Source organism: Hesperophylax consimilis, chromosome 30, assembly GCF_061612785.1.
Source record: "Hesperophylax consimilis isolate HC1 chromosome 30, BYU_Hcon_1.0, whole genome shotgun sequence".
In the NCBI taxonomy this organism is placed as follows: domain Eukaryota; kingdom Metazoa; phylum Arthropoda; class Insecta; order Trichoptera; family Limnephilidae; genus Hesperophylax; species Hesperophylax consimilis.
Genome location: NC_142865.1, coordinates 11,548,821 through 11,575,203, shown reverse-complemented (window position 1 = coordinate 11,575,203; position 26,383 = coordinate 11,548,821). Strand labels below are relative to the sequence as shown.

Below are 26,383 nucleotides of genomic sequence, written 5' to 3'. Positions count from 1 at the left end.
TGGCTAAACCTTATGAGATACATCAAAATAATGTACTACGGAATTGTATATCTTAAAAAGATCTACAATAAAGTCCATTATGGTATATGTCTATCTCCTAAAGATAACCCCCAGTAACGTCGGATTCAATTCAGCTAGTTAAGTATAAAATAATAGAAATTGATTTTTAATGTTATTTTGAATTTATTATAATTGTTACTTTAATTGTTAGTTAATTAAAAACACGAACAAAAACTGATTTTTACTCTGAATCCTCTACAGTTTCATTATACGTGTATTATTTAAATTTTAACATATGAATTAGATTTATGCATGAATCTAATTTTATTTGAAATTAGAGGCAAAAAAATAGTTGGTGAATTTCACCGTATTTGGTTATACGGTGTACCTGAAACTGTACCTGTAATTATCATTAAAATCATTTTAAAATGAACACACCTTTTAAGGCCGTGTTTTTATAACGGCCTCTGTGTTACGATGATATACCTTTTTGATTTGAGAGTGGTACAATGGTACATGGATACTCTCAGTAGCGCCCTGGTGAACGACCACCATTCATAATTACATAGAAACCGCACAGAAAACGATCTTTAAAAAAATTTTCAACATACACAAAATAACACTAACAGTTAGACAAGCGTACAAAGAAAACATAAAAACTCCGACAGTAAATTCAAGCTTTGGACAAAGACACTACCAATACCATGCTATAAAAGCTTTCAACAGTGTAAAACTTGAAATTAAAATTGAGGAAAATAAATTTACACACAAAATTACAAAATGGATTAAAGAACAAAAAAGACAATATTACCAAAATGTCATAGCATAGAATAAAAACAAAACCTACACGTAACACACATCACTCACAAACACACAAGATTATTTTCAATGTATTATTTTTTAATTTTTAAATATATTATTATGTATTATGTATTTTTAATGTTAAATGTATTATTTTCTCTTTAAATGTATTATATAGATTTTATTTTCATATTATAAAATGAAGGCCTCAGCACGGGCAAGCCACCCAGTGAGGCCTACATTACTGGAAAACTTAAAATGTAAAAAATATTGTACCAAATAAAAAAATAAAAATAATAATAATTGAAACGTTTCTTGAAATTTGTCCACGGTTGACATGAGAATGGGACGTATCAACGACTTGATCCCTGAGGGATTTTTTCCTCTGGGATCTCTTTGTGGAGCTTATATTTAAAAATGGCTTTAGCTGTGTTTGGTGACTAGATTTGAATAGCTCGGTACTTCCTCGTCCCCATCTCCTTCTCATTCAGCCTCGAGAATTCACAGTCTTACTTGGTCCTGACATTTGGGAGTTTGTATGTATGCCTAGGTAACTACATAATTTATGAGAATATATAATATAATAAATTATTATAAGCATTGTTATATTGAAAATATCTCCCGACTAAAGATAAAAGGAATTGAACCCGCGCCTTCTGATGTCCAGTCAGACGCTCTGTACCACCGAGCCACGTCGCCGCGTCGGCTTATTTTCAACACGCCAAATAATTCAATATTTACTAGTACTTCAATCAACAATTACTGCTTATTATATATTTTCAACCTGTAAACGACCAACTATACTCGGGAGATATTTTCAATTTGTATTGATATTACAAGCGACTAATTATTGCTTATAATAATTTATTATCCTTTGTGCTATGCATAAAAACCTTGTCTTTAGTTTATCATTAAAAAATAATGAGAATATATATTATGTTTATTCTGAAGAGTGTCCCTATGTGTCAGAGATTGATGAAATTTTGCACACATGACCTTCGAATTAAGAGGAAAATTACTGTTTATATCTGATTTTACTCTTTTTTTAAAGTATATTGTATTAAGTTATAAAATTTAACATTTTATTTATTTATTTTTTCATTCATTTTCGGGAAACTGACAGTTTACATTTAATCAATTTGTACAAGTATTACATAGTAAAATAAAACCAATTATGGATTTCCTCCTTGTGATTTTAACTGAGACAGCAAGGAGAGAGGTTGTAGATATAAATCAAATCTTAATAGAGATATAAACAATAGAGACATAAACATTATTCACAAACCATCAGAGAAATATTCTTTTATGGACCTCTTGTATTTGGTAAGTTCGCAACTGAAAATATCAAACTTAGATAATACGCTATTGTAATTATTGCATAGTCTGTTCAGGCAAGAATTCTGCTTAGAGTTCGTTTTGCTTTGATCAACCTTGAACAGGACACAAGAGCGTGTTGAACGCGCAGGTACATTGAATGGAATCTTGTTTAGCAACTCTGGGCATTATTATTTTATTTGGCATATTGTTTTGTGTTGCCGATAAATTTGTCTTAGGAAGCCTAAACCGTTGCAGCTTATCGTAGGATAGCCATGGACTGTACTATTAATACTAACACTTTTTAACATATAATCTTCTAACATTTTATGTTTTTAACTTGTATGTAAATACTAGGGTATTATAGACCAAACGTTGCCACACACTTAAAATATAGACTTAGCGTAGCATTGTTTTTAAACTAGAATATCTGCTACAGCACAATATAGACCTCACACCTCTGTTCTCAATTATTTCCATTATTTTAACTTGCATTTAATTGCTCAAAAAAATTACACTTGTGCAGTAGTTCAGGCAGGATGCTACAGTGGTGTTGTAGACAAATTTCCTTGTTTTAGCAGGGTCTAATTTTCTCCTTATCCTACTTACTGACTCTGTTTGAAGACCGGGCAGCGCCGGAAACTTCTGCTAGTTATATTAATATTCTGCATATTAAATTAACAGTCTGCTTAAATAATTGAACGGGGAATATATTGATTTTAAAAATTATACCATCACCAACAGAAAACGTTCACCTTTGAAACAACTGGTATGGAATCCATGATATTAATAATATGTATTATTAACTGAAAAAATGAACTTATACAAGTTATGAAATTGATCGTTTTGGGAAGAGGGTATGGGTACCGCCGCCCCGGGAATCATTCATTGGGTAACAAACCTCAAAAGTGGCAAAATACGTTTGGTGATTTAGAACCCGGGTTCGTGGGGTGAGGTTTTGATGCGTCTGCCCACCAGCTGCGTGGCGGGCCAGATCGGAGAGGCCGGTTATGGGAGACCCTTTGACTTCTCCAGCTGGACTCTCTCGGCCTATCGGGGATGGATTCATACGTCACTCCACGTCACATACGGACACACAGACCATTGTCACGGAGAAAACTTACTAATATAAAATTTAGCTAATTTATTAAGAATCTATTCAAATTATTCAAAATCCGGTTATAAACGGGATTTCAGACCCTTGCCAAATGAATTGATATGTTTCCTAGTAAATTTTTAGTAAGGTTAGTCGGATCACGTGTTCATAAAAATCAGAATATTTCCGGGTTTCGTCATTGTGTATTATTAAGGCAAAAGCAGGTACATGAACACGTGTTCCGATATATTAGGAATGTACCAAAAAATTACGACCTAAATTTTTAAATTTTTAATCGGATTTTAATAAATCAGCAATACTCATTTTTCTCCGTGCAGATTCCTGCCTATCCCTCATACCCTTGTCCTTCTCAGAACATCATCTTCATCCTGTACTTAAAAAGACCCTCCACACTGCATCCTCAAAGATGACTGAGGGAAATTATTTTCCTCCGGGCTTCCTGTGTGATGTTAAAGTAAAAAAACCTTTTTAAATATCAATTTCATTCGCCTGTTTGCGGAGTCTAATTATGCAAACCGGGGACAGCGGATTTCTCTCAAATCGGTGTAGATCACACTTCTAGAGAATGTTTATTCAGTGGTGTTGTTGTACCTAGAGCCAGCGATGGACGAAAAGCAGATATACATTTTTGAAACATCTATTATCTCAACAATCGGTCTAAATATTTAGATTCCTAAAATAATCGATTAAAAGTTCAGACGAACCATTTCTATTCTAAAATCCACAACACAACATTTTTTGATGTAGGAATAAAAAATTAATCTCGAGATCTGTTAACAATTTTTTATCGTGATTTATTTTTGGGGTATTATGCCGTGTTGAGCTACCTCCTCATTTAGTCAACGTTTCGTACTGTGTTCCAGTGTCAATCCTTTTTGGTCCAGTTTTTCAGTATAATAATTAGTTTTATTTATGCGGTTTTCGGCGTTTAGTTTTGATGTAGCCAGTAGGTACCGTATTTCATGAATTATTAAGCTAGTTTCTGTTCAAATGTACTGAGTTTCTGTGGATTTCAATGGACTCCGTAATTAGGCGTGCTCGATGCGTTTTGGGTTTTCCGGACAGTGTTACAGTTTCCATCATCAGGGCAGATGTTTAATCCTCTCAGGGCCGGTATGTCAGAATAATAATTAGTTAAATTAATGTGGTTTTCGGCGTTTAATTTTGGTATAGCCGTTTAATAATGGAAACTAAGAATTATTAAGCTTTTCCCCTACGTTTATGTTAATATTAATGGGTTTTTTGTGGATTTCAATTGCCTCCGTAATTAGGCGTGCTCGATGCGTTTTGGGTCTTTCCAGGATTTAGGAAAGAATTCCAAAAAAATGGTTGGTTTTAATTAAATATCTAACGCGGAATTGATTGAGATGAAAACTGATTTGTCAATATAAATAGCAATATTCCACAAGCCGTCCGGGGGTAAAGTGAGCTAACTTCGGGAGGTGATTCTGCATGATGGTAGGAGTAAAAAAGATACATTACTTTTTTCGAATTTCCAACTTTTAGGGTTTTTTATATAGAAGGACCTCCAGGTTTTTTCTTCCAAGTATTTTGGGATTCCAGACCAGAGGTGGCTGTCGATTTAAATAGTACATTATAATTGTGTACTATTAAAGTATGTTTACTAAAGCAGTAAAATATCTCTAACACTGAGTTCTGTCGTCTTGAAATTTTGTACAGCTTTTTTTGTATGCAATTTTTAAATGAACCCATTTTCAGATTGCTGTGAAACTTTGAAATATTCATTCATGTTTTCTAAAATAAGAAAAAACGCCATCTTTTTTGTAATTATTTTTATAAACAGACATAATGTTACTTTAACAAATTTATTTCATTAGTAATCTTGACTTCAATATAAAGCGGAAAATACGTTTTCTGAAACTGCAAATTCAATCTGTTGAACGGTGAGTTCTGTCGTAATGAAATTGGCATAGATTTTCTGTATGGAAAGGTCTTCCTTTCGCTTTCCTCTTCTTCTATTACTGCCTCCATTTGCCGATCTCCACATACGCTCATCACTTTGTTAGGCTAGGTTAAGAAAAACATGCACAAGGCGAAAAATTACATGTCGCAAAAACAATTCGCAGTTTTATTTTCGTTTTTCATTTGTGTGAAAGAGAAGTGCCGCCCAACTCAATAAGTGCCCTTCTAGAAGTTTCTTTGTCAGTGTTTTAGCCTGGTAACAAGGACTAATAAACCTACTGCAACCCCTACTCGAATGCGGCATAGTTTTCCTCACATCCGTTATGGGTTTTTATCCCAAATTCGGGCCAAGCTGGCGCCTGGAAAGTAGAAATCCGCAATCTGCTTAGCATAGTAGCTATGCGGACTGCAGAAAAAGGCACGATCGATTTTAATTAAATTACACGTTACAGGACTAACGACTGGCGTTTGTATAGGTGGTGAGTAAAGATAATAATTGGTCGTTGTTTGCAGGAATTTTTCTTATTTTCTTTTGGTTCTCTCTCTCCTATCGCAGGTTGGCTATCATCAAGGCAATTATCATCAATAATTATCAATTCAGATTTATTTATTTTTTGGAATAACTTTATTGAGTAAAACCTCAAATTGCAATATTTAATTATTGAAGACAATATTAGTGATTCCTAAACAAAAATCTGAAACAAAAATTCTAAAAAGGATACGGTCACATCTAGGACTCGAACCCAGGTCTTCATTTTTTCACCGCACATTTTTTATTGGCAACTATCTTTATGTATGATATGATGCAATAAAAAATGTGGGTGAAAAAATGAAGTAGTAGTAGCGCAATGTAATGAACAACACAAAGAAATGGACGCATTGTTGACCTTCGCGCCATCAATGCACACATCGTCACAATCCGATCACATAAAATTGACATTAAAATCAAAATAATTATAAATAGGTATGTACCAACATTATACTGAGCATTCTTTTTTAACGTTACACACACAGCATTAAGTTTTGGTTGTGTGGGTTCAATCCCGAGCTAGGATATTTTGGGAACTTGCGAGGTGGTTCACTTCAAGATGAACTCGTAGAAATATATCGCGTCGTGGTCTTAAATTAGAAGCAACTGAGTGTACGGTGGTCAGAAACTTTGGGAGCCATTAAATACCTCACATATTATGTCTAAATAATCTTTTTTAATTATATTTTAATTGAAATTACTAATCGAGTCCTCGTAAGGATATCATCGATCACGAGTCTTGTTTTAACGTTACGTACGATCTCTCGCTGGGACTTGTATAAAAGACGTATTAACCATCTATTTACAGTACAAGTTTTCTTATTTTAACTCTATCTGAAGTCCCCGGCGTTGCCCGGAATCTACGCAAAGATTTTTGAAACCAAATGTAGATAGTAATTTTCCTCCTATTTTGAACGTCAAGTTTGCAAGGTTTCATCAATAAGTATAAATTTCTGCTTTAAGGGATGGGAAAAGGTGATTTTACGATATCTCACGTAACCGAGGTGAAGTGTGCAAAATTTCATCGATCTCGTAATAAAACTTAAGATATAAAAACTAAAAATAAAACACACTATTTTATTTATACATGTCGACCGATTTGACGATTAATAATCTTCCTCTGTGCTGTAATCTCTAACTAAATAGTATAAAATAAAGTCGTTATCCGCGTCTGTCTGTTTGTGCGCTTAGTTCTTCTTAACTACGCAACGGATTTTGACAGGGTTCTCACTATTATTTATAGAATTTCTTCCGGAAGGTTAGCTACATATAATACTTATAGAAAGTCGAGAAATCTCGATGTTTTGTAATCAAGAGGTAAAAATATTATTTTCGGGTGCTTACATTGCTAACGCTGGCTAAACCTTAAGAGATTCCTCAAAATAATGTACTACGAAATTATATGTATATCTTAAAAAGGCCTACAGAAATTTCCGCCGTTAAATATGTCTCCCAAGGATAACCCCCTAGCAACGCCGGTTGCACGTCAGCTAGTTAAAACATAAATAATTATAATAATATAAATCATTTTTCGTTGTAGGTACCTCCCTAAAATCCCAGAAAAACTTTGTATTATTTTAATTATTTATTGTTAAATGTATTTTCATTTTAACTTAGCATCCCAGTACAATGCAAGCTGTTCCAAAAATACCCCAACTTATAAAGACTCTCTTTGCTCCCCAGGTGGTGTGTTTCTCCCACTGCTCGCCTGGAGCGCCGCAGTCGCTGGTAGAAAGAGACGACCACACTTTAATAACCTCCAGCCTCTCCCTCTCCTAGCAAAATGGGTGGGGGCCGGTCTCCCGGTCACAGCCGAGATGAGCGGACGTCTAGTGACAGCTATTTCGGCCAGTCATGGAAAGTGATGGCAGATCTTGCAGAAGCTGTCGATGATCTGATCTGCAGCTTTGATTACTCTTACGCCGACGCAGCCATGGACACCCTCGTCATGTTTGCCTTTTTCTGGCTCATATTCGCCCTGGCAATCGCCTGGCTTATCAAGTTCATATACCGCAAATACCAGGAAAGAAAAAACGCCAAACCCGTAACCGAGGATGCCACAGCTGCGAAAAAAATCGAAACAGACGACAAAAAGGTGCTGAAAACGAATGAAGACCTCAATCCTTTGATTAAAGATGTTTCAAAAACGAAAAATAGTGCTGTGGTTACCGCGAAACCTGTTACTGTGAAAACTTCTGGTGTAGTGTCAGCGACGCCGCCATTGAAAAAGCGGCTTTCTCGTATGTCTCCTGGGCCGGACATCCAGAAGAAGGGTGTCGCTGGGATATCTGCTGGACATCATCATCCTCCTCCTACCTGTGCTGGACCTGACCAAGCTGCCACAAGGTGGACCAACTCCTTGCTGGCTTGGTTGTACAGTGATTTGGTTGTGGTCAATGATCTTCTGCAGCTTTGGATCCTGTCAATGAACGAATACTCGAAGAAGTCTGTTGAAGAAGTGAGTCCAATATTTTCTTTTAATCTTTTAACAATACTGTATCACCACAGTGGAGTTCTTGATACGGCAGCTAAGCATGAAACCAAGTGGGTATAATTATGTTATTGGGGAATATGTTCTCGAAAGGAATCAACCCAAATCAAAGAGTCTTGTTGGGAGATATTTTTCACGTGAAACATATATGCTATTTCATTTTGTATTACGGTGAGATATATGATTTAAACAGTGTTAGAAAGAGAAAACATACGCTTTGTATTTCCATTTAAAAGTTCACCGTAATGCTTCAAAAAATGAAATAATTCTTTGAAACAACATTTAGCATTTGAAAAATAACTTTGTCTAATTAAACATGGTTTTTTGTTTCGTGTAAAGTGGTAATTATTACAGTTTACACGATAACAACCATGATAATTTATTTATAAATTTTGATATTTTTAATTGCATAAGTCGATTTGTAATACATTCATCTGCTTTCAAGGGCTATATTTTATTTTGAAACATGTTAAAAAACAACGAATTTATCTGTAATCAAAAGTAATGCGAATATATTTCCCGCGCAATCTGCATTTTGACAGTTCGTTAATTTATGAGTTGAATCATTACTATTCCCTGTTTTATTTGATAAGTAATTACATGGTTCTCCATTAAAGTATTGGGCTAGCAAGAAAAAAAGTATATTATAGGACATCATACTATGTTTTAGTCAGCAATGAAAAAATGTCAGGCAAGTTAGGGAGCGATTTTTGTCATATTATGCTAAGTTATAATAATAGTAAAAACATGGCATTTATATAGCGTAGTTTAGTGTCATTTCACTTCAAGTGCGCTTAACTTTAACACACTAAAAAAATGGTAATTTAGTATTAGTGGTCATGTTCTTAAAATTATTCCTACAGTATGCCTTACCCAATACAGATCTAATATTATAACACTAAATATACTGTTTATACAAAGTGATGAAAAAACATAGAATAACAATAACAACAGGACAAAACAAGAATATTAAAACTAAAACATAATATAAAACAGGAGGCAGTTTGTGCTCAGAAATGAGAATCTTCTGAGCAGACATTTTAAAAAGGTACAATAAGGAGGCAACCGAAACCAAACAATTACCGGAACTTTTAGAATATGGCTTATTATAAAATATTGAAAAGAAGTTAAGATTTATAATTGGTAAGATTTTTATAGAACCCAAAAATCTCTTATCTCTAAATAGTATAAAATAAAGTCTGTCGTTTGTTGATCTATATGTATATATTTTTTTTATACCACAATATTTTTCACTGACATTCCTTTGACTAGAAATTAACTGGAAATGTACATAAATAGAATTAATTAGATTACCGCATATGAGAAAAACAGAGTCGCATAACTTTTTAAAGTATCTCTAATCTAAATAGTATAAAATAAGGTCGCTATCCGCGTCTATCTGTTTGTGCGCTTAGCTCTTTAGTTTTATCTAGATAGTTTAGTTATATATAGTTAGCTAGATAGTTTTCACTATCATGTAGAGAATTTCTTACGGAAGATTTAACTATATAATACATGCTTAAATCTCCTAAGGATAACCTTAAGCAAGGCCGGGTACATGTCAGTTAGTATGGAATAAACGGCGAAATCTAGGGTGGATTCTTTGGCTTTAAACCGCAGTTAGCAGTAATATTATTTTTTTAGTAATTAACTCACAAAAAATGCCAAAGTTCCTCTAAAATTAATAAAAATAAAAAATCTTTAATGGCCTTTATTTCATAATTTAAAACACGAATAAATAAATAAGCACATATCCGTACTAAATATTTGCTAAAGATATAAGTTTTGTATGAAAAGGCCGAACAGCCGTTCCCCTTGCCGAATACCATGTTATTGTATTTTAAGGCGATGCACTACGTCGTGTAATATTTTAAATTGAGCCGCTATCAATAACACCCCTTATGTAGATGGCGATAAGGTTTAAATTCCCGCTTAACACCATCCGCCTGTTTTGATTTATGCAAGAAAAAAACATGACCAAAAAGTGCCTTTTATTTTATTTTGTGGATGTTCAGGCATAAATATTTAATTTTTTTCCGATCATTTTATAAATAACTTAATTTTCCACACTATACAATAAAATCATAACCGAAAATGGGTTCGTAAGTAGGAGATTTTTAACTTTAAAGCAGTTTTCATAGGCTTTATACATTATTTTTTTCTGGGCTTATAAAAAGACTTATCCAAAAAATACTCGATTATTTCAAAGGCCAAGATGTATTCTACTCGCAGTATTTAATTAAAGCATCTGAAACATTTCTAGGCGACCAAATTTTCAAACCAAAAACACATGATTTTGCATTACTACGTATGGCATCGCAATTATTGTTTGTTGCACGTAATTCTGGAGTCAATAAACCATCATCACGTACAAATGCAATCTTAATGTCTCTAAGGTGGATTCATTATAATGATTAATTCACGGACATAATTGGACGTTAATTAATTAGTCTTCGTGACAGTTTAGAAATACAAATGTATTACTCACACTGCATTTGATGCCGTCACGCTGATAGAGCTGTAGACGTTGATGTTGAACCCGAAAATAAACATGAAAACTAGAAGCTCCTTCCATACACATTGGAATGGAAACAAAAATGTTCAATAGCTTAGCGCTCTGTCTAAGTAAGGACGGGTTTGAATTTGAACTTGAACAATTCAAATTCCAACGTTAATTTTCGGGTTCTGTGAAAGTCCTATTCAAGTTTTGTTATTATATCATTAAGAGGAAGCTACAAGCCAAAAATGTGTATATTGTTGGTATACCTTATATCGTAGGTAATCGGCATTAAAATCGCTTGACAAACGGAGTATAGAAACGTTCGATTTCAAGCAAAAAACTGGTTTTTAATTATTTTGTAAATAATTTTATAAGAAAGCAAAAAAGTTAATCAAGTGAAACTGTCACAGATAATCTTAACTATAAAACGGTATTTTTTAAAAGTTGTTTCCTTTCTTTATGCGTTCATAAATTTCTATTGTAAAATATTTTTTATAAATACGTCGCACAATGGGCTGGAAATTGCCTTTCATAGACATAGAGACTTTTCGCCACATTGGTAAAAAATAAAATTATTTCTGAGACTGTTTTGGCTTGCAATGTAAATAAAATATTGTAAACTAGACAAAGCATACTCATATGTAAAGCATTTAAGCATTAAAATGAATCATCAACATAAAAAAAAAAAAATTTTCAACTTTGAGATTTAAAAAAAAATAAATCGCAAGTTGCGCCACAATACGAAGTATGTCAAAAAATACAAATAAATAGTAGTAAATCTGTGTGTAAGGATATAATGGCCAACCTTATGATTCCAGAGATTTCCTCATTTTTAATGTCAGTGCCATACAAATTTTTCTTAAAAAAATTATAACTCCTTCATTTGTACACGCAATTGCTTCATACGAAATTTTATAGCATAGTAATGATCAGCAGAATCCATTTCTAGCCAAAAAAAATACCTTTGAAAATTCAAGTCTCTATGTCTATGAAAGGCGATTTTCAGCCCACTGTGCGACGTCAGTATCCTTCCAAATCGTATAACATACACTTCTAGGGGCTAATTGTTCATTGGACACAGCAGTGTGAATTTTTCGTCATCGAGACGAACATGATTGTATTTATGACGTTATGTCTGACATCATCGACTATATTTATTTTAGGATTTCTTATGCATGCTAATGTTGAAATCTTGTCAATATTGAGGGGGAAAAAAACAATCTTTGAAGCTTTGAGGTGCCTTTCTCTATCACGTTTTGCATCGATCTTCTCGATTCTCAATAATCTATAAATGCAAAATGTAATTGTTCGTTTGTTAAAAATCTTAAATCTCCAAAAGTTCTCCACCGATTGCTTTGAAATTTTGACACAACTTTGCAGTCGAATACGCGTCTGTTTTTATAGTTCCATGATAACTCAGCATAATGACAATTCAACACACCTTTAAAAAGTGATATAAAATCATTTTAAACTTTTAATTTTATTTGCGGTTAGGGCGATTACTCGTACGATAAACTTGAAGTAAAATTAAACCTTTTTTCTTTAGAAAAACGTAGGAAGGAGTTTGATCTCATCTACAATTTCAAAATGATGATTTGTTTATTTATTTATTGCATCTCACTATACACAAATCACGTTTTTTATCATAAAAATTAACCTCACTAGGACTAAGCCTGTATCGATGTTAACAATTTTCATTTGAGTGAAGCAAACATAGAGTTATCACAAACACAAAATATTTCAAAAAGAAAGAAAAATAAATATATTTGATGAGTTATTACATGGGTAATTTGACAGTATATTGTAACAATATTTGAACCATAACTACTTATTTATCATTATTTCCAAGAAGAAACAAGTAGATAATAAAGACATGCTAGGGTGACATTCAGTTTTTAGATTGACTCACCTACTTTGTGGCAGGCAACTCATTTCTTTCAATATCCCTTCCCGTAGACTCAGAAATAATGATTTGCTTTTCCTCAATCAAGACTCCACTAATTATGGATACCTTTCACCAGTGTCCAGAATGGCCAGACTTGTCAACTCAAGTCAAGACATTGAATTTTTTGGTGTAAGTCTTTGGACGGGTTGTTTCTGAGAATAAACAATTCTTCAAATTTCAAAGAATTTTCAAGTTTTGTGAAAGATTTTTCAAGTTCTGTTAGTATTTCAGTTCTGTCAAGCAACTAGCATATAATGATATAACAACAGAACTTGAATAGGACTTTCACAGAACCTGAAAATGAACGTTGAAATTTGATGAATTGTTCAAATTCTCAAATCGTCCTAAATGATTTTTGTCAGTCATTATTAAGGCGATGCACTATGTCGTGTATTAATCGAGTATTTTTTATATAAGTCTTTTTATAAGCCCAGAAAAAAATTAAAGTTCAAACTGCTTTAAAGTTCAAAATCTCCTACTTACGAACCCATTTTCGGTTATGATTTTATTGTATAATGTGGTAAATTAAGTTATTTATAAAATGATCGGAAAAAAATTAAATATTTATGCCTGAACATCCACAAAATAAAATAAAAGGCACTTTTTGACCATGTTTTTTTCTTGCATAAATCAAAACAGGCGGATGGGTGTTAAGCGAGAATTTAAACCTTATCGCCATCTACATAAGGTCTGTTATTGATAGCGGCTCAATTTAAGGCCCACAACCGAAATTAGTCATTTTGATGATGAGATGTTTCTAACTTTAAAGCTGCAACATCATTAAATTATTCTATTCTGTCTGCTATTTATAAACTAGCTGATGTGTACCCGGCGTTACTAGGGGTTATTCTTAGCAGATAGACATATACTATCGCGGACTTTTCTGAAGGAATTTTTAAGATATACAATTCCGTAGTACATTATTTTGATATATCTCATAAGGTTTAGCCAGCGTTAGCAATGTAAGCGCCCGAAAATATATGTTTTACGACTCGATTACAAAACATCGATTTTCTCTACTTTCTATAAATATAATATGCATTTATAATATATATAAACCTTCCGGAAGGAATTCTCTAAATGATAGTGAAAACATTTTCAAAATCCGTTGCGTGGTTTAGAAGAACTAAGCGCACAAACAGACAGATGCGGATATGACTTTATTTTATACTATTTAGAAATCGGCTACCTGCCGATACAGAAATATTAGTAGATTCTTCAGTTTGCTTGGTCTGTCGGTAATGTAGGAGTCCTATGTGTCAGAACTAAGTTGTAGATTTTCTTGGCATTCTGACAAAAGGTGACTAACATTTTTCAATGTTTTTCTAACCCAGGAGAAAAAAGTGACATTAATTTATTATTATGTAAAAAAACCTGCTGATATTTTCTTTATCCTTTGTAAATCCGTCCATGATCCATCCTACGACGAAAATTTCATGCTTTTTGTAATTGCATCATATTGATCAGACTACGTTGAAGACGGAACATTTAGAATTTTTATTGTATTTGATTCCGAATAGTACCGAAGATATACGCCGTCAAAATGTTGATATTCTTATTTGCGGCTGTCAGAAAAGCGTGTGACATCACGGTAGGTACATACAATGACTGACGTAGCAGTTCTGCAGCACTGCCATTCGATTTTTTCAATAATTATACTGAATTGTGTCTCGTGTGACGAATTTATGTTGGGTTCGGAATATTTCAGGGTTCACATCACTACCCTCAGCTATTTTTTATTTATTTTTTTACATTAAATCCACACAGGAGGTCCTGGGGAAAATAATTTCCTTCAAAGTCTAAGTAATCTTTGGAGGTGCTTTGTGGAGGGTCTTTTTTTGGAAAGGATGAAATGAACCTGGATATTGAAAGACACTCATGTTAAAGGTGGAAGGAAACGCAGACGCTGACAAATCGTTCCACAGCCGAGCTGTTAAACTCATTTGTTGTCCCGTTCTCATGTGACAAATTTCAAGTGTGTGCACATATTGCGCGCGCGTTTGGTGTGTTTCCCGACTATGCACCGGTGCCGAAGGAATCAATGACGTTTGTTCCTCAGAGTATCTTCCATTGAAATAAAAACAAGTACAGTATTTGCAAACGACGCCTGTGCTCTAAAGATTGCAATCGATTTGAGATATGAGAATCAATCAAACAGACCGCCCGTTTCTGCACATTGTTGACCTTTAAATGACGCCATGAGGAAAATGCAAAAGATATGGAAAGACAGAGGTACATCGAAGACCGCCAAGGTGAGACTTGTCCGGGCGCTGATTTTCAATCATATCTAAATAGTATAAAACCAAGTCGCTATCCGCTTCTGTCTGTTTGTTCATGTATTCATTTAGATACTCGCTTATACCTAGATTGCATGACGGCCGGCATAGTCCAGTGGTAACGCATTGGACTGCCATTCCGAAGGTCGCGGGTTCGAACCAGGCGTGCGCAAATAAATTTTATTTGATTAATTTGTGTTATTTCACAATTAATTAATTAAAATAATATATAGTATATTTGCGGCACGTTCCAGAGTGGAAGATACTACCAGTATCGCCCTGGTGTAATAAGACCACCATTCAGAATTGAAACGTTGCTCCAAATGGCTTTAGCCGTGTTTAGTGACTAGATCTGAATAGCCAGGTACTTCCCCACCTTCCTCTTTCCCTTCCCCACTTACCTTCAGCCTCACAACATCCCCCAATTGGGGATGCCATAGTCTCACTGGCTCCAGACGGGAGCAGTTGGGACTCTTGTGAGGCATTCATTGTAAAATAAAAAAATAAAAAGTTGGCAATGTTTTTTTCAGAATTAGTAGAAGTGTTCAATTGCACGGAAGGCTATAATAACATACCTCAAACACAATAATCAATGCCAGGAAAGATAATATTCTTCTGCATGGCTCCTTGATATCTTATAGTGTTAGCTAACAAAAATGTATTATTTTATTGATAATTATTATTTCTTTCATAAGTATCATTGAATCGCTGACAGCCCTGAATGGTTAATGCCAAGTTACGATGCCTACTCAGCTATTCCAAGTACAATTTAGTGGGTAACAATAAACTCTCTACTGACTATTATCATAGACACCTCATACTTCGACTTAAGACAGGTCTTATACAAAGTTTGCATGGAAAACTGTATGGGACTATTCACCCTAATTGACACGTGCCGTTATTGATATATTGTATTTGCAATAACTGTTTTTAAGATGCACAATCGATGTTAAGGCCCCGTAGTAAGCGTTCAAATATGGTTTGAAAGAGAGATATGTAAATATGAGTGTTAGAGGGAGCGCGCTAATATTAAAAAAAACGATAACTAAGCCAAATTTGTGAAAGTATTTAATAAAACACTGCTCGTTTGACATAGAGCAAAAATCTCTTGACAAATGCTTTAATTGTATTTAAAGATACACTGTGATTTTTTTCATACCTATAGCATATTAAATAATGGAATAAAACGTGTTTTTAATAATTTTCCGAGTGTACTTCGCGATTTTTTTCTATCGATGGAATTTCAAATAATCAACGATTCGGCGTAACTAATGTATTGATATTATCTTCAAAAATAACATTTATTTTTTTTTAACTTAAATTTGAAGAGTTAACGAAAAACTTATTAAATCGGTAGAAATTTGGTATGCGGGGCTTAAACCCTAGAACAATTTTGGGAGATATATCTCACAGACATCAAACACCCGTAGAGTCTTTTTGTGAGATATTTCTCCCAGCTGATATCTACGGACTCATTAAATTCATTTTATGATTGTATTCATTGAATGATTTAAAAAACTTAAAAACTTAGAAATTTTAAATGCGGGGGAAGAATAATGAGTTTATTTTTAATTTCACCCTTAGCTTCTAACTGACGTTTTTCTTCTTCTTTTGTCTGACTTGATATTGAAAGTATTCATAATTCCCTTTTGTCAATGTGACGAATGAGACACACACCAGGCAATATTTACCGAATTTTTTGGACTACAGCCAAATACAGGGTTTTCCAATAAGATGTGTTATTTTGATATTCAATCGTAAAAGATCAATGGTTTCGTTGCTTGTGTGGCAAGTGGCGCCGTCTTGTTGAAAGTAAACGTTGTCCAGATCAATATCATCCAATTCCGGCCATAAAAAATAGCGCAATCCATTCACCGTAACTGTTGCTCCAGCCTCATTTTCGAAAAAGTAAGGTCCAATAACTCAGCCGGACCATAAACCGCACCAATCAGTCACACGTTGAGGATAGAGAGGCTTTTCAACAATAACTCTTGGGTTTTCCGAGCCCCAGATGCGACAATTTTGCTTGTTAACGAAGCCACCGAGGTGGAAATGGGTCTCATCACTCAAGATGATTTGCATTTGATTCACTCAAGTGAATTTTAATAATTTCAATGCGTTGTTGAAGCGTGTATCGTTCCATTTTTATTAATGGCGTAGTTTTTACCTGTCAAATGTCAAAAAATGACAGCTTCAAAAGTAACATCTACTGAAATAGCGGGCTATTCAAAATAACACCTCTTATTGGAAAACCCTGTAGTTGCACTAAGCGATGAACTATCGACTGCGATACAAACGTTTATTTATTTATTTATTTATTGATACATTACTCTACAGTACTTTACATTTCAATTCAGCAACGTTGGCCTCACTGGGTTGTTCACCCGTGCTGAGGCCCCCATTTTAAAATATACGAATTTATACATTTAAACAAAAAACAACATTAAAATAAAGATAAATTTACATCAAAAATAAAGATTAGAAATCAAAATCCAATTCTCACACCAAAATAAAAACATTAGAAGAGAATGGAAATCGGCATTCATTTGTACGTCTTGACGAATAACACTTTAAACAATAATTTGATATCTTCGGTCTGTTTGATTATTTGAGTATAGTTTTTAATGATAGGTACAACGCATATTATTCCATACTGTGTGGAGCCAGTGGGACTCTGGCATCCTTATTTGAGGAAGCTACAAGCCAAAAATGTATATATTCTTGTTATGCCTTATATTGTCACGAATGTAGGTAATAAGCATTAAAATCGCTTGACAAACGGAGTACAGAAACGTTCGATTTCAAGCACAAATGTGGTTCTTATTTAATTTGTAAATATTTTTTTAAGAAAGCAACACAGTTAATCAAGGGAAACTGTCACAGATAATCTTAGCTATAATACTGTATTTTTTTCAAAGTTGTTTCCTTTACGTTTTCATACATTTCTATCGAAAATTAAATAATTTTTTTGTTGTTGTATTATACATTTATATTTTTAACCCTTTCACACCCGTATTATTGTTTCCACATATATAAAATATGTAATGCTTGATAATACCTCAGAAATTTTTCTATATTAATTTGGATTAACATTGGGCGTCAGAGGGTATTTTTTAAATAGTAAGGTAAAATAAACAGAACACAAAAGTAATACAAATAACTGTTTCATGTCAAAAATGCATATTTACAATGTTGTGATAATCTCTAAGGTACAAACAAATAACATTTGAACTAAAATTCAATCAGAAATAAAGAAATAATCTAGGATAATAAATCTTTGAAAATTCGCCATACTAGTCGAAAACATGTCCCTCACTACCAGTGTTAATTTGAATGAACATTGAAATTCATTTATAATATTCTGGAAAATGACTGTGAACAGTGAATTGAACTGATGTTATTATTATAGAACACATCTTAATGCGTTGAAATATTTATAATTCGAGTATAAAATATTGATATCTCACCTTAAATTAAGTAATCAATGACGGCAGAAATTCGATGAAACTTACAATCAGCAGATGTCAAAATAGTTATCGTTGTTGTGGCGGGAATAAGTATTTTGACCAAGCGGAAAAAAATAGAAACCACAGAAAAGACTACAAACTATAAGAAAACGAAAACATGGCTTTTCTAAATCACTACCGTTACGGTAAAAAAATTCACAAAGTTAATGTTAATTTGAACAAGATAACAACTTTTCATTTATTTCTTCAATCATAAATTCACTGGAAATAAAATAATTTAAAAACCTAAAGATTGACATACATATCTCTGCAGTTAGTGAAAAGAGGAACTATAATATCTGTTTATTATGTACAAATACATGTTACGGTGAAAGCTTTCTATGTGAGAAAGAGGCAAAATTACTTGACGGTTGAAAGATTGATACACAATGATTCGTCAATGTTTGATAGCATAATGAGTGCAGTTATTTTCTGTTGTGATTTGGAATAATTTACAGTACAAACCTGAAAGCGTTTGGCAGCCAGCTTGAGGCCATCATCAGAGTCGGTAGACTGGGCCACAGCACTCTGTAGGGCGGCCATGTTGAATAATACGCACACTTTCTCGTAGCTCAGAGAGCAGATGGCTGAAAGAAAATTTAATTACATAATTAACACTATGGCTGAAAGGGTTAATTAAGTAATTTATTTTTTATTTGTATTCTACTCAAGAGAAACGGTAGTAAAACCTTCAATTTATCTAAAACATATTTTTTGGTATTCATAATGTACACCAATTCGTTATAAATATTAATCAAAATAGTGATTTGGCATTAAGCTTCACCGGATATGTATAGAATGTGATGTCATTTCAAATTTAATCAACAATTTGGCATCGAATTTTATCATAAAATCAATGAATACCATTGGTAATTTCATTTTTTAGGAATCCATTTTAAACGTTCCTTCTCTAAATAGTATAAAACATTTTCGCTAGCTGCGTCTGTCTGTTTGTGTGCTTAGTTCTTCTAAACTATGCAACGGATTTTGATAGGGTTTTAACTATCATTTAGAGAATTTTTTCCGGAAGGTTTATGTATAAAATAAATGCTTAATATATTTATAGAAAGAAGAGAAAAGTCGATGTTTTGTAATCAACGCTAACGCTGGCTAAACCTTATGAGATACATTAAAATAATGTACTACGGAATTGTATATCTTAGAAAGGCATACAGAATAGTCCGGGATGGCATATGTCTATCTCCTAAGGATAAACCCCAGCAACTCCGGGGTTAAATAATGATTTTTTTATATATGTAAACCTTTCGGAAGAAATTCTCTAAATGATAGTGAAAACCCTATCAAAATCCATTTCGTAGTTTAGAACTAAGCGCACAAACAGACAGACGCGGATAGCAACTTTATTTCCAGAGATGTGCAAAATGGGTACCCAAAACCATTTGAAATGCAAAATGGAAATGGGTAAAAACTTTTCCATTTGAAAATACAAAATGCAAAATGGTTTTTAGAAAAGCATTTGAAATGCAAAATGCAAAATACCTATTTTCAAAATGCATTGAAAATGCAAAATGGTTTCTCAGGTCAAACAATTAGAATAATTATAGAATTTTTAAACAATTTTGTCATTTAATGGACATCAATGTAGAACAAACATATTACATGATGGTAAATCCAATAACACCACGACTACAGATTATAAAACCATAAAAAATTTGCGCGGGATTAATGTTGCCAACGTAAAAACATAGAAACTAATATCTAACATTTAATATTACATCGTCATGGCCCCATGTTCAGTATTTGAATCAGTATTTTTTTAATGGTATCACTCAATTGTCAGGGCTCCTACCAGGGAGCAACTTGACAAATGTAAATTATCTCTCATAGCGAGGTTGAGGACCGACTGATATTTGGGGCTTATGAAAAACAGATGAATGGAGATAGTAGGAAGAATGTTGCAAAAAATCATTTAAAATGGAAATGCATTGAGAAAAGCATTTAAAATGCAAAATGCAAAATGGTTTTTAGAAAAGCATTTAAAATGTAAAATGGAAAATACCCATTTTGCATTTCCATTTGAAATGGATTTATTGGAAATAAAGCACATCTCTGTTTATTTCATACTATTTAGAGATGATAAATTTATTTCTTCAAATGCTCGTATTTATTTTTTCTCTCAAGCAAATCAAGAATAGTTTTTCATATACCTGTAATTATCATCTCCCATCATTTGAATAGATCTAATCACTCAACTATCTATTATTATATTACTACTAGAACCATTCTAATAATTAATTGATTTTACTTTTCTCTTACGTCAAAATTAATGACTCATCATTCTCCATTCTCATTATCTACACAATAATTATCTATGACTCACAGGCTTTTGCAGACTCAACTGTAGTTTATCATTTTTTTTCGTGATTTTAACAATAAACGGAACTTTTGAACTCGGCCAATACGTAGAAAAAATACAAAAGAAATCATCGGATATCATCTGGCTACCGAAGACTTGTATTATAGAGCTTTAAAGGATATTACAACATCGATGAAAATAAATCGAATTATTTTATGGTTCCTATAAAGGTATTGATGTAAACCTTTTTGGGTTTCATAACTCTCAATAACCTCTTGACATATATGAAAATTATATTTAATTTACATAATTTATTTATCCTTCGAAAAAAGCTAAGTCAGCTTCGTTGATGTTATTTCGGAGTAGATTTATCTAAAACACAAAAACCAAAAAGATTTGAGTTCAGTATGGTTGTGGCTACTGTCCGAACTAGAATTATTAATTTTTATGTGAAAATAACAAAATGGCGGCTGTTTAAAAAAAGTATCCCAAAATAAGCCTATTTTTAGTTATCTTTTGATTTTAAAAAGTACCTAAACTCATTTTTATAAATAATTCTAGTTCCAGCTGTAGCCATACATGTGGCAAATGTTGAGTTCAAATTTCCTATTGATCGGTTCAGTAGTTCCGGAGAAAAAAATCAACGAAGCAACAAAAAAGGTGGTTTCGTGTACAAGGCGTTTAAAGCTTTTTTTGCTGAAAATCTATTCGCTAATCAGCGATGCCAGCGCCATACAGGATGCCTTACACTTGTTCAAACAGTTAATTTTCTTCAAGTCTGGCATCTCTTCGGCTCTTTCTGGCTGATTGTGTATATAAAGCCGAGAGTCTTGAGAAGGGGCAGAGCAGCTAGGCTAACGCATACCTGCTCGCTCAAATATAGTCAAGTATGAAAAAATTATAGCTAGGACGCTTTGATCTTTATGAAATTTATACACAATATTTTGGATGTGGCCTGTTTTCGAAATCCATCAAAAAAAAAAATTTAAGTTGGTAAAGTGGGAAGATGCCTTAAAAAAATAATCGAGTGCGATTTTTGTCATTTATATTAACGAAGTTTATTAACTCGAAAATAATGTTGCCATTTTTTGCCTCATCTATTTTTAAATTACTTATTGTCATTATAATGACTAACATTCTTAAAAAGGTGCCTTGTTCTTTATGTAAGAATTCACTTTCAAATATTTTCCAAGTTACATGATTTATTTTAATACTCATCAACCAAGTGGATAGGGCGTGTGAACCGAGATTAACACCGAAAACACGCGCTCAAGAAAACATTCACGAGTGTCTCTGGTTGACGGCGTGGCTTTGTTGTTTATACAAATCAACAGTTTTATTCCGAGATTGGTGAAATTTTGCACGCTTGACCTTCAAAACAAGGGAAAGATCGCTGTCTACAAAATTTCCAAAAACCACACCATCACCTTTTCCCAACCCTAAAAGCAGAATTTTCACAGACATAGGAATTAAACATAGGAATTAATAGACGAGAAGATAAAGGCGAGGGGTAAAATCAACTGTTGAAGAACGAAGGGAGTGAAGATGACTGTGATTCGTCAATAAATCAATCTGACAGTAAATAGGCATCTCGCATTATAATATCACCATTTACTTCTTAAAAGTAAAATCTGCTTTGAATGAATAGACATTTTTACATGGGAGCGCAAATTACTCGCCACGTTATGAACAAATTTGCGAAGTCCAAATTCGGCAAAGTAAAGCAGCTTCTATATTCAGAGTCGTAGTTAGTTTCAGAGTATTTAGTTAAGACACTTTTATAAATGTTCATAATTTACTTCCCAGCAACCAACCAGCTTTGTGTTTCGCGTCCAGACGTTTCTCGATGTGATAGTAACAACTGATTCATATTATACGATGTGAATATGCTTAAAATAAAATAAAATAATGCTTATATATGGAATGTAATACGACAATTGGGTTTATTCTCTTTTTTCGCATCTATTTTTACCAGTTTTCATAGTACAAGTAAACATTTTGCCGTGTTATTTCGTAAAATGAACCGATGATGCCTCGACCATAGTTCGCACAAGAATGATGACGTCACGTTTTCAAATATCACTTGAGGCCGTACGCGAGCCCAGCCGGCTCAATGGAACCGGTATGGGGAGTGGGGATAATACGCTTTTAATCACTTAGGGCAGGTCTACTAATATTCATATGTCTATGAGAATTTACATATTTGATGACGTTTTGCGCACATGACTTTCAAAATAAGAGGACTATTTTTACTTACTATTTTCGAAAAACTATATGGATGAAAATAGATTTTGATCAAGTCGCCAAATGCTAAAAAGCATAATTTCTCCTTGTTTTAAAAATTAACATCCGCAGCTAGGCATAAAGACGAAAGTACCAAACTGCTAAACTATGGAAAAAAAGACAAGAGCAACATATCCTCTGCAGTTTTCATCGTCGATCAATAGCAAAATTCATTATTATCGTCCAAATTAGACATCGAAAAAAGGCATGGCGGTTGAACGAACGGTCAAAATTCACGATTCATCGAACCGAAAGATTGACAAAACGAGATGTTTTTTGCTTTACCGCATAAAAAGGTTTTTTTACCATTCTATGGTGTTATTCTTGCAAACCTCTCCGGGAAAACCGTTATAGTTCTTCTTCTTTCGTGTTGGAAGGGGGGGATCAGAGGGGGACATCTAGGTCTGTGAGCCAGTCTAGAGTCTCAGCCATCGTCCTGTGGACCATTATATTCAACAAGGACCTGCAGTGAAATCAGACTATCCAAAAAAAGACAAAGCCAATACGCAAAATAGTTTATTCTACAAAGGGGTAAAATATAATGCGTTGCAGGATATCAATAAAACTACACCAATAGACAATACAAAATAGATTGTAAGAACCATATAAGGCAAGATGGAAGTTACAATTAATAATTTGTAAACTTTAATGTACAAATAACTAAAATAAATTATTGAATAAATTAATTAAAAGATAATTATATGACGCGGAAACGAATGGTATTAGAATTCGCGGACGCCCTAGGAAAATATGACACGATCAAGTGAATTAAATGTAATGTTGATAAATGATTGAGTCGGGCCATGCCAACAGTCAGAACGACAATGTATGAATGTGAATGAAGAGGGTATGCCAAGTCAAGGGTTGTGTGGCGGTCTGTCCTTCTACCTGTCTGTCTACCCCTATAGTAATTATTCGGAATCGCTGGCCACGTTTAACACGATGTTTTTTAAATAAAACCTTTTGATTTACCTTAATTACTAGAAAAAGGAAACTGACTGCATTTGGGATTTTTTAATTTTAGCATTTTAATTACATACAATGAAAATTCGCTTTCGTTGTATGGGATGACAGCCATTTCAAATAATTTCTGTCAATTGGTATTCATGATTCTACGTAAGTGGCTTTTATAGTAAGTAAGGTAAATCAAAAGGCTTTATTTAAAAATATCGTAATAAGCGTGACCATCGATCATGTAATGGTTTGTTAATTAGTAGGTATATATTTTTATACAGGGTGTACTGGACACCTACGCCAGTGACATCGACTGTAAAATGCCGGTTTCCTTTCGGGGGTACCTTGGGGAAGGATTTGTAATGAAAAACAACTTCACGAAAGTCGTCGGATAACTGACTGCGTTAATAAACCACTCACTGACTGACTGATTGGGCCAGTTGTTTGCGTATTTATTGGGTTAACATTCAACAGTTTCTACACGTGTTAATGTGGAGCAACTATTCTTATATCTAAACAGAAATATTATAATGCATCATAGCGCCGAGAATTAATTACTAAGGTCCCACAGTTTTGTCGTGCTAGTAATTCATCCTTTAAATGGCGATATGACACGTGTGCGGTGATTTAAAATCTTATCAAGGTTACTTATTCATCGTGCGAGATAAGCCTCAAAGGATTTGGCACCGCAAAATGTGTGACAACAGATAGATATTAATTTCCTTATTTATTTATCTGCTGTCCGGTGCACGGGGTATACGGTGGTTAAGTGCATTAACTTCAGTAGATGATTCTACAGAATAATACAAGTAAAAAGAATTATAAAAATTACGAAATTCCAACTTTTCAGGTAAAAATTTTCCCTAGCAGGCCTAAAAAATCGAACTTTCCGTGGGGTTTATTTTAATTATTTCTGATGAACGTATTACTAAAATCTCAAATGTTTCTAGTGGGATCCCTTGGGAAGTTACTAATGCATCGCCTAGTAAAATAAAATCTGATGTTTTCCCTAATTTGATTTTAATTGATAGTTGAAAAACTTTTTATAAAATTTGCAAACCGTTTTCCATGAAATACTTTTATCAGAAGGTCCTGTTTTTATTAATCTTATATATAAATAATTTACATTTATAGGGATACCTTTAGAAACATTTGAGAATTTATATTCTGGATACTTGTTGTGTGATGCATCACGCTCTAGTTTGTTCTGTCTTGACAATGGTAGACCAACACAAGGTCGCAAAATCCAAATGAGGCACAGCATTCTGTTCACTCGACCTCGAATTATTACGCAATATTAGTCGGTACATGGTGTATCATTGATATGCTGATGATTACTCAAATAAAATTCCCATCGTAAAGATCATTGATTTTACCTTATTTGTAAACCGTTGAAAATTCATTTATTTAACGCCCAGAGGGCTTTTACATGTAGGTGGTACAATTTTAATGACAGTTTTGAAACATAAGAAAGAAATAATTAAAAATAAAATTACATTAAAAATAATATATGCAAAAAACAAAAATAAAAAGACAAGAACATCAATTAAAAAATACAGCGATTTGACTGGCTTACAAAAATACAATAAATCCTCTACGTGATCCACAATATTCGCGAAGTTAATATTAAATATATCGACATCACCTAAGTATTGGTTTCCCATAGTGTGAAACCGTTGTATTGGGGAGTTATGCGTGTTGCAGTGGAATAGTGTATTTTGTCGTGTTGTTATTGTAGGTATTCGTAAGTTTATGAGTTGAAGAAGTTAGCAAAACAGTCGAATTTAGAGTTTAGAATCTTGAATAAAAAAGTTAAGTTGTTTATTTTACGCCTGTCTTCCAATGTGTGTATTTTTAGAGTATTTTATGAGAAATGATATTGTAAGTCTTCTAGTGGGATAATAAACATGTATTTTTTAAACTTTTTATTGAGAACAACACCAAAAGTTGAGGTTATATATTCCTTGTAATGGTTTCTTATCGTAGGTTGGCTGTCGTCAAACCTCCAACTTCACCCAGGGTGGTTGGTAGTTACTCGCATTATCGTCCCGGTGATGTACCGCCATTCATAATAAAAACTGTGATATTCTAGATATTACTTTGAAAAGTTACCCATAGATGGCGCATAGTTGTAAAATGTATTACAAATGTTATTGTAACCTCACTTTTTTGTCGTTTCATATAAAAATAATTAATAAAAATTCACCAAATTATTGTCGGTACCTTATGTTTCATAAAAGTTCTCATTTTAATTATTGTCGTTAATTTATAAATTTCAATATAAAGCGTGGTGTTTTCTCTTTCTAACGTTTAGATCAGATTTCTCATCACAATTGTTTCTACAAAGATTTTTGTAAGACCACATGCATTGTTCCCAAAATCGAACAAATAATTAAAAAATCTCCTTAAATAAAACAGGGTTAACAA

General features: G+C 33.4%; 1 protein-coding gene across 8 annotated transcripts in view; it reads left to right on the top strand.

Annotated features, from left to right (window-relative positions):
• LOC149409637 (uncharacterized) overlaps positions 1 to 26,383 on the top strand; it is a 135,074-nt gene that overhangs the window by 51,145 nt on the left and 57,546 nt on the right. For all 8 annotated transcript variants that reach the window (XM_089649620.1, XM_089649622.1, XM_089649621.1 and 5 more), the window contains one exon: positions 7,368 to 8,142. In XM_089649620.1, coding sequence (XP_089505746.1) covers positions 7,468 to 8,142 — 675 coding nt within the window. In that variant the 5' untranslated portion in view covers positions 7,368 to 7,467. The remainder of the gene's footprint in view (positions 1 to 7,367; positions 8,143 to 26,383) is intronic.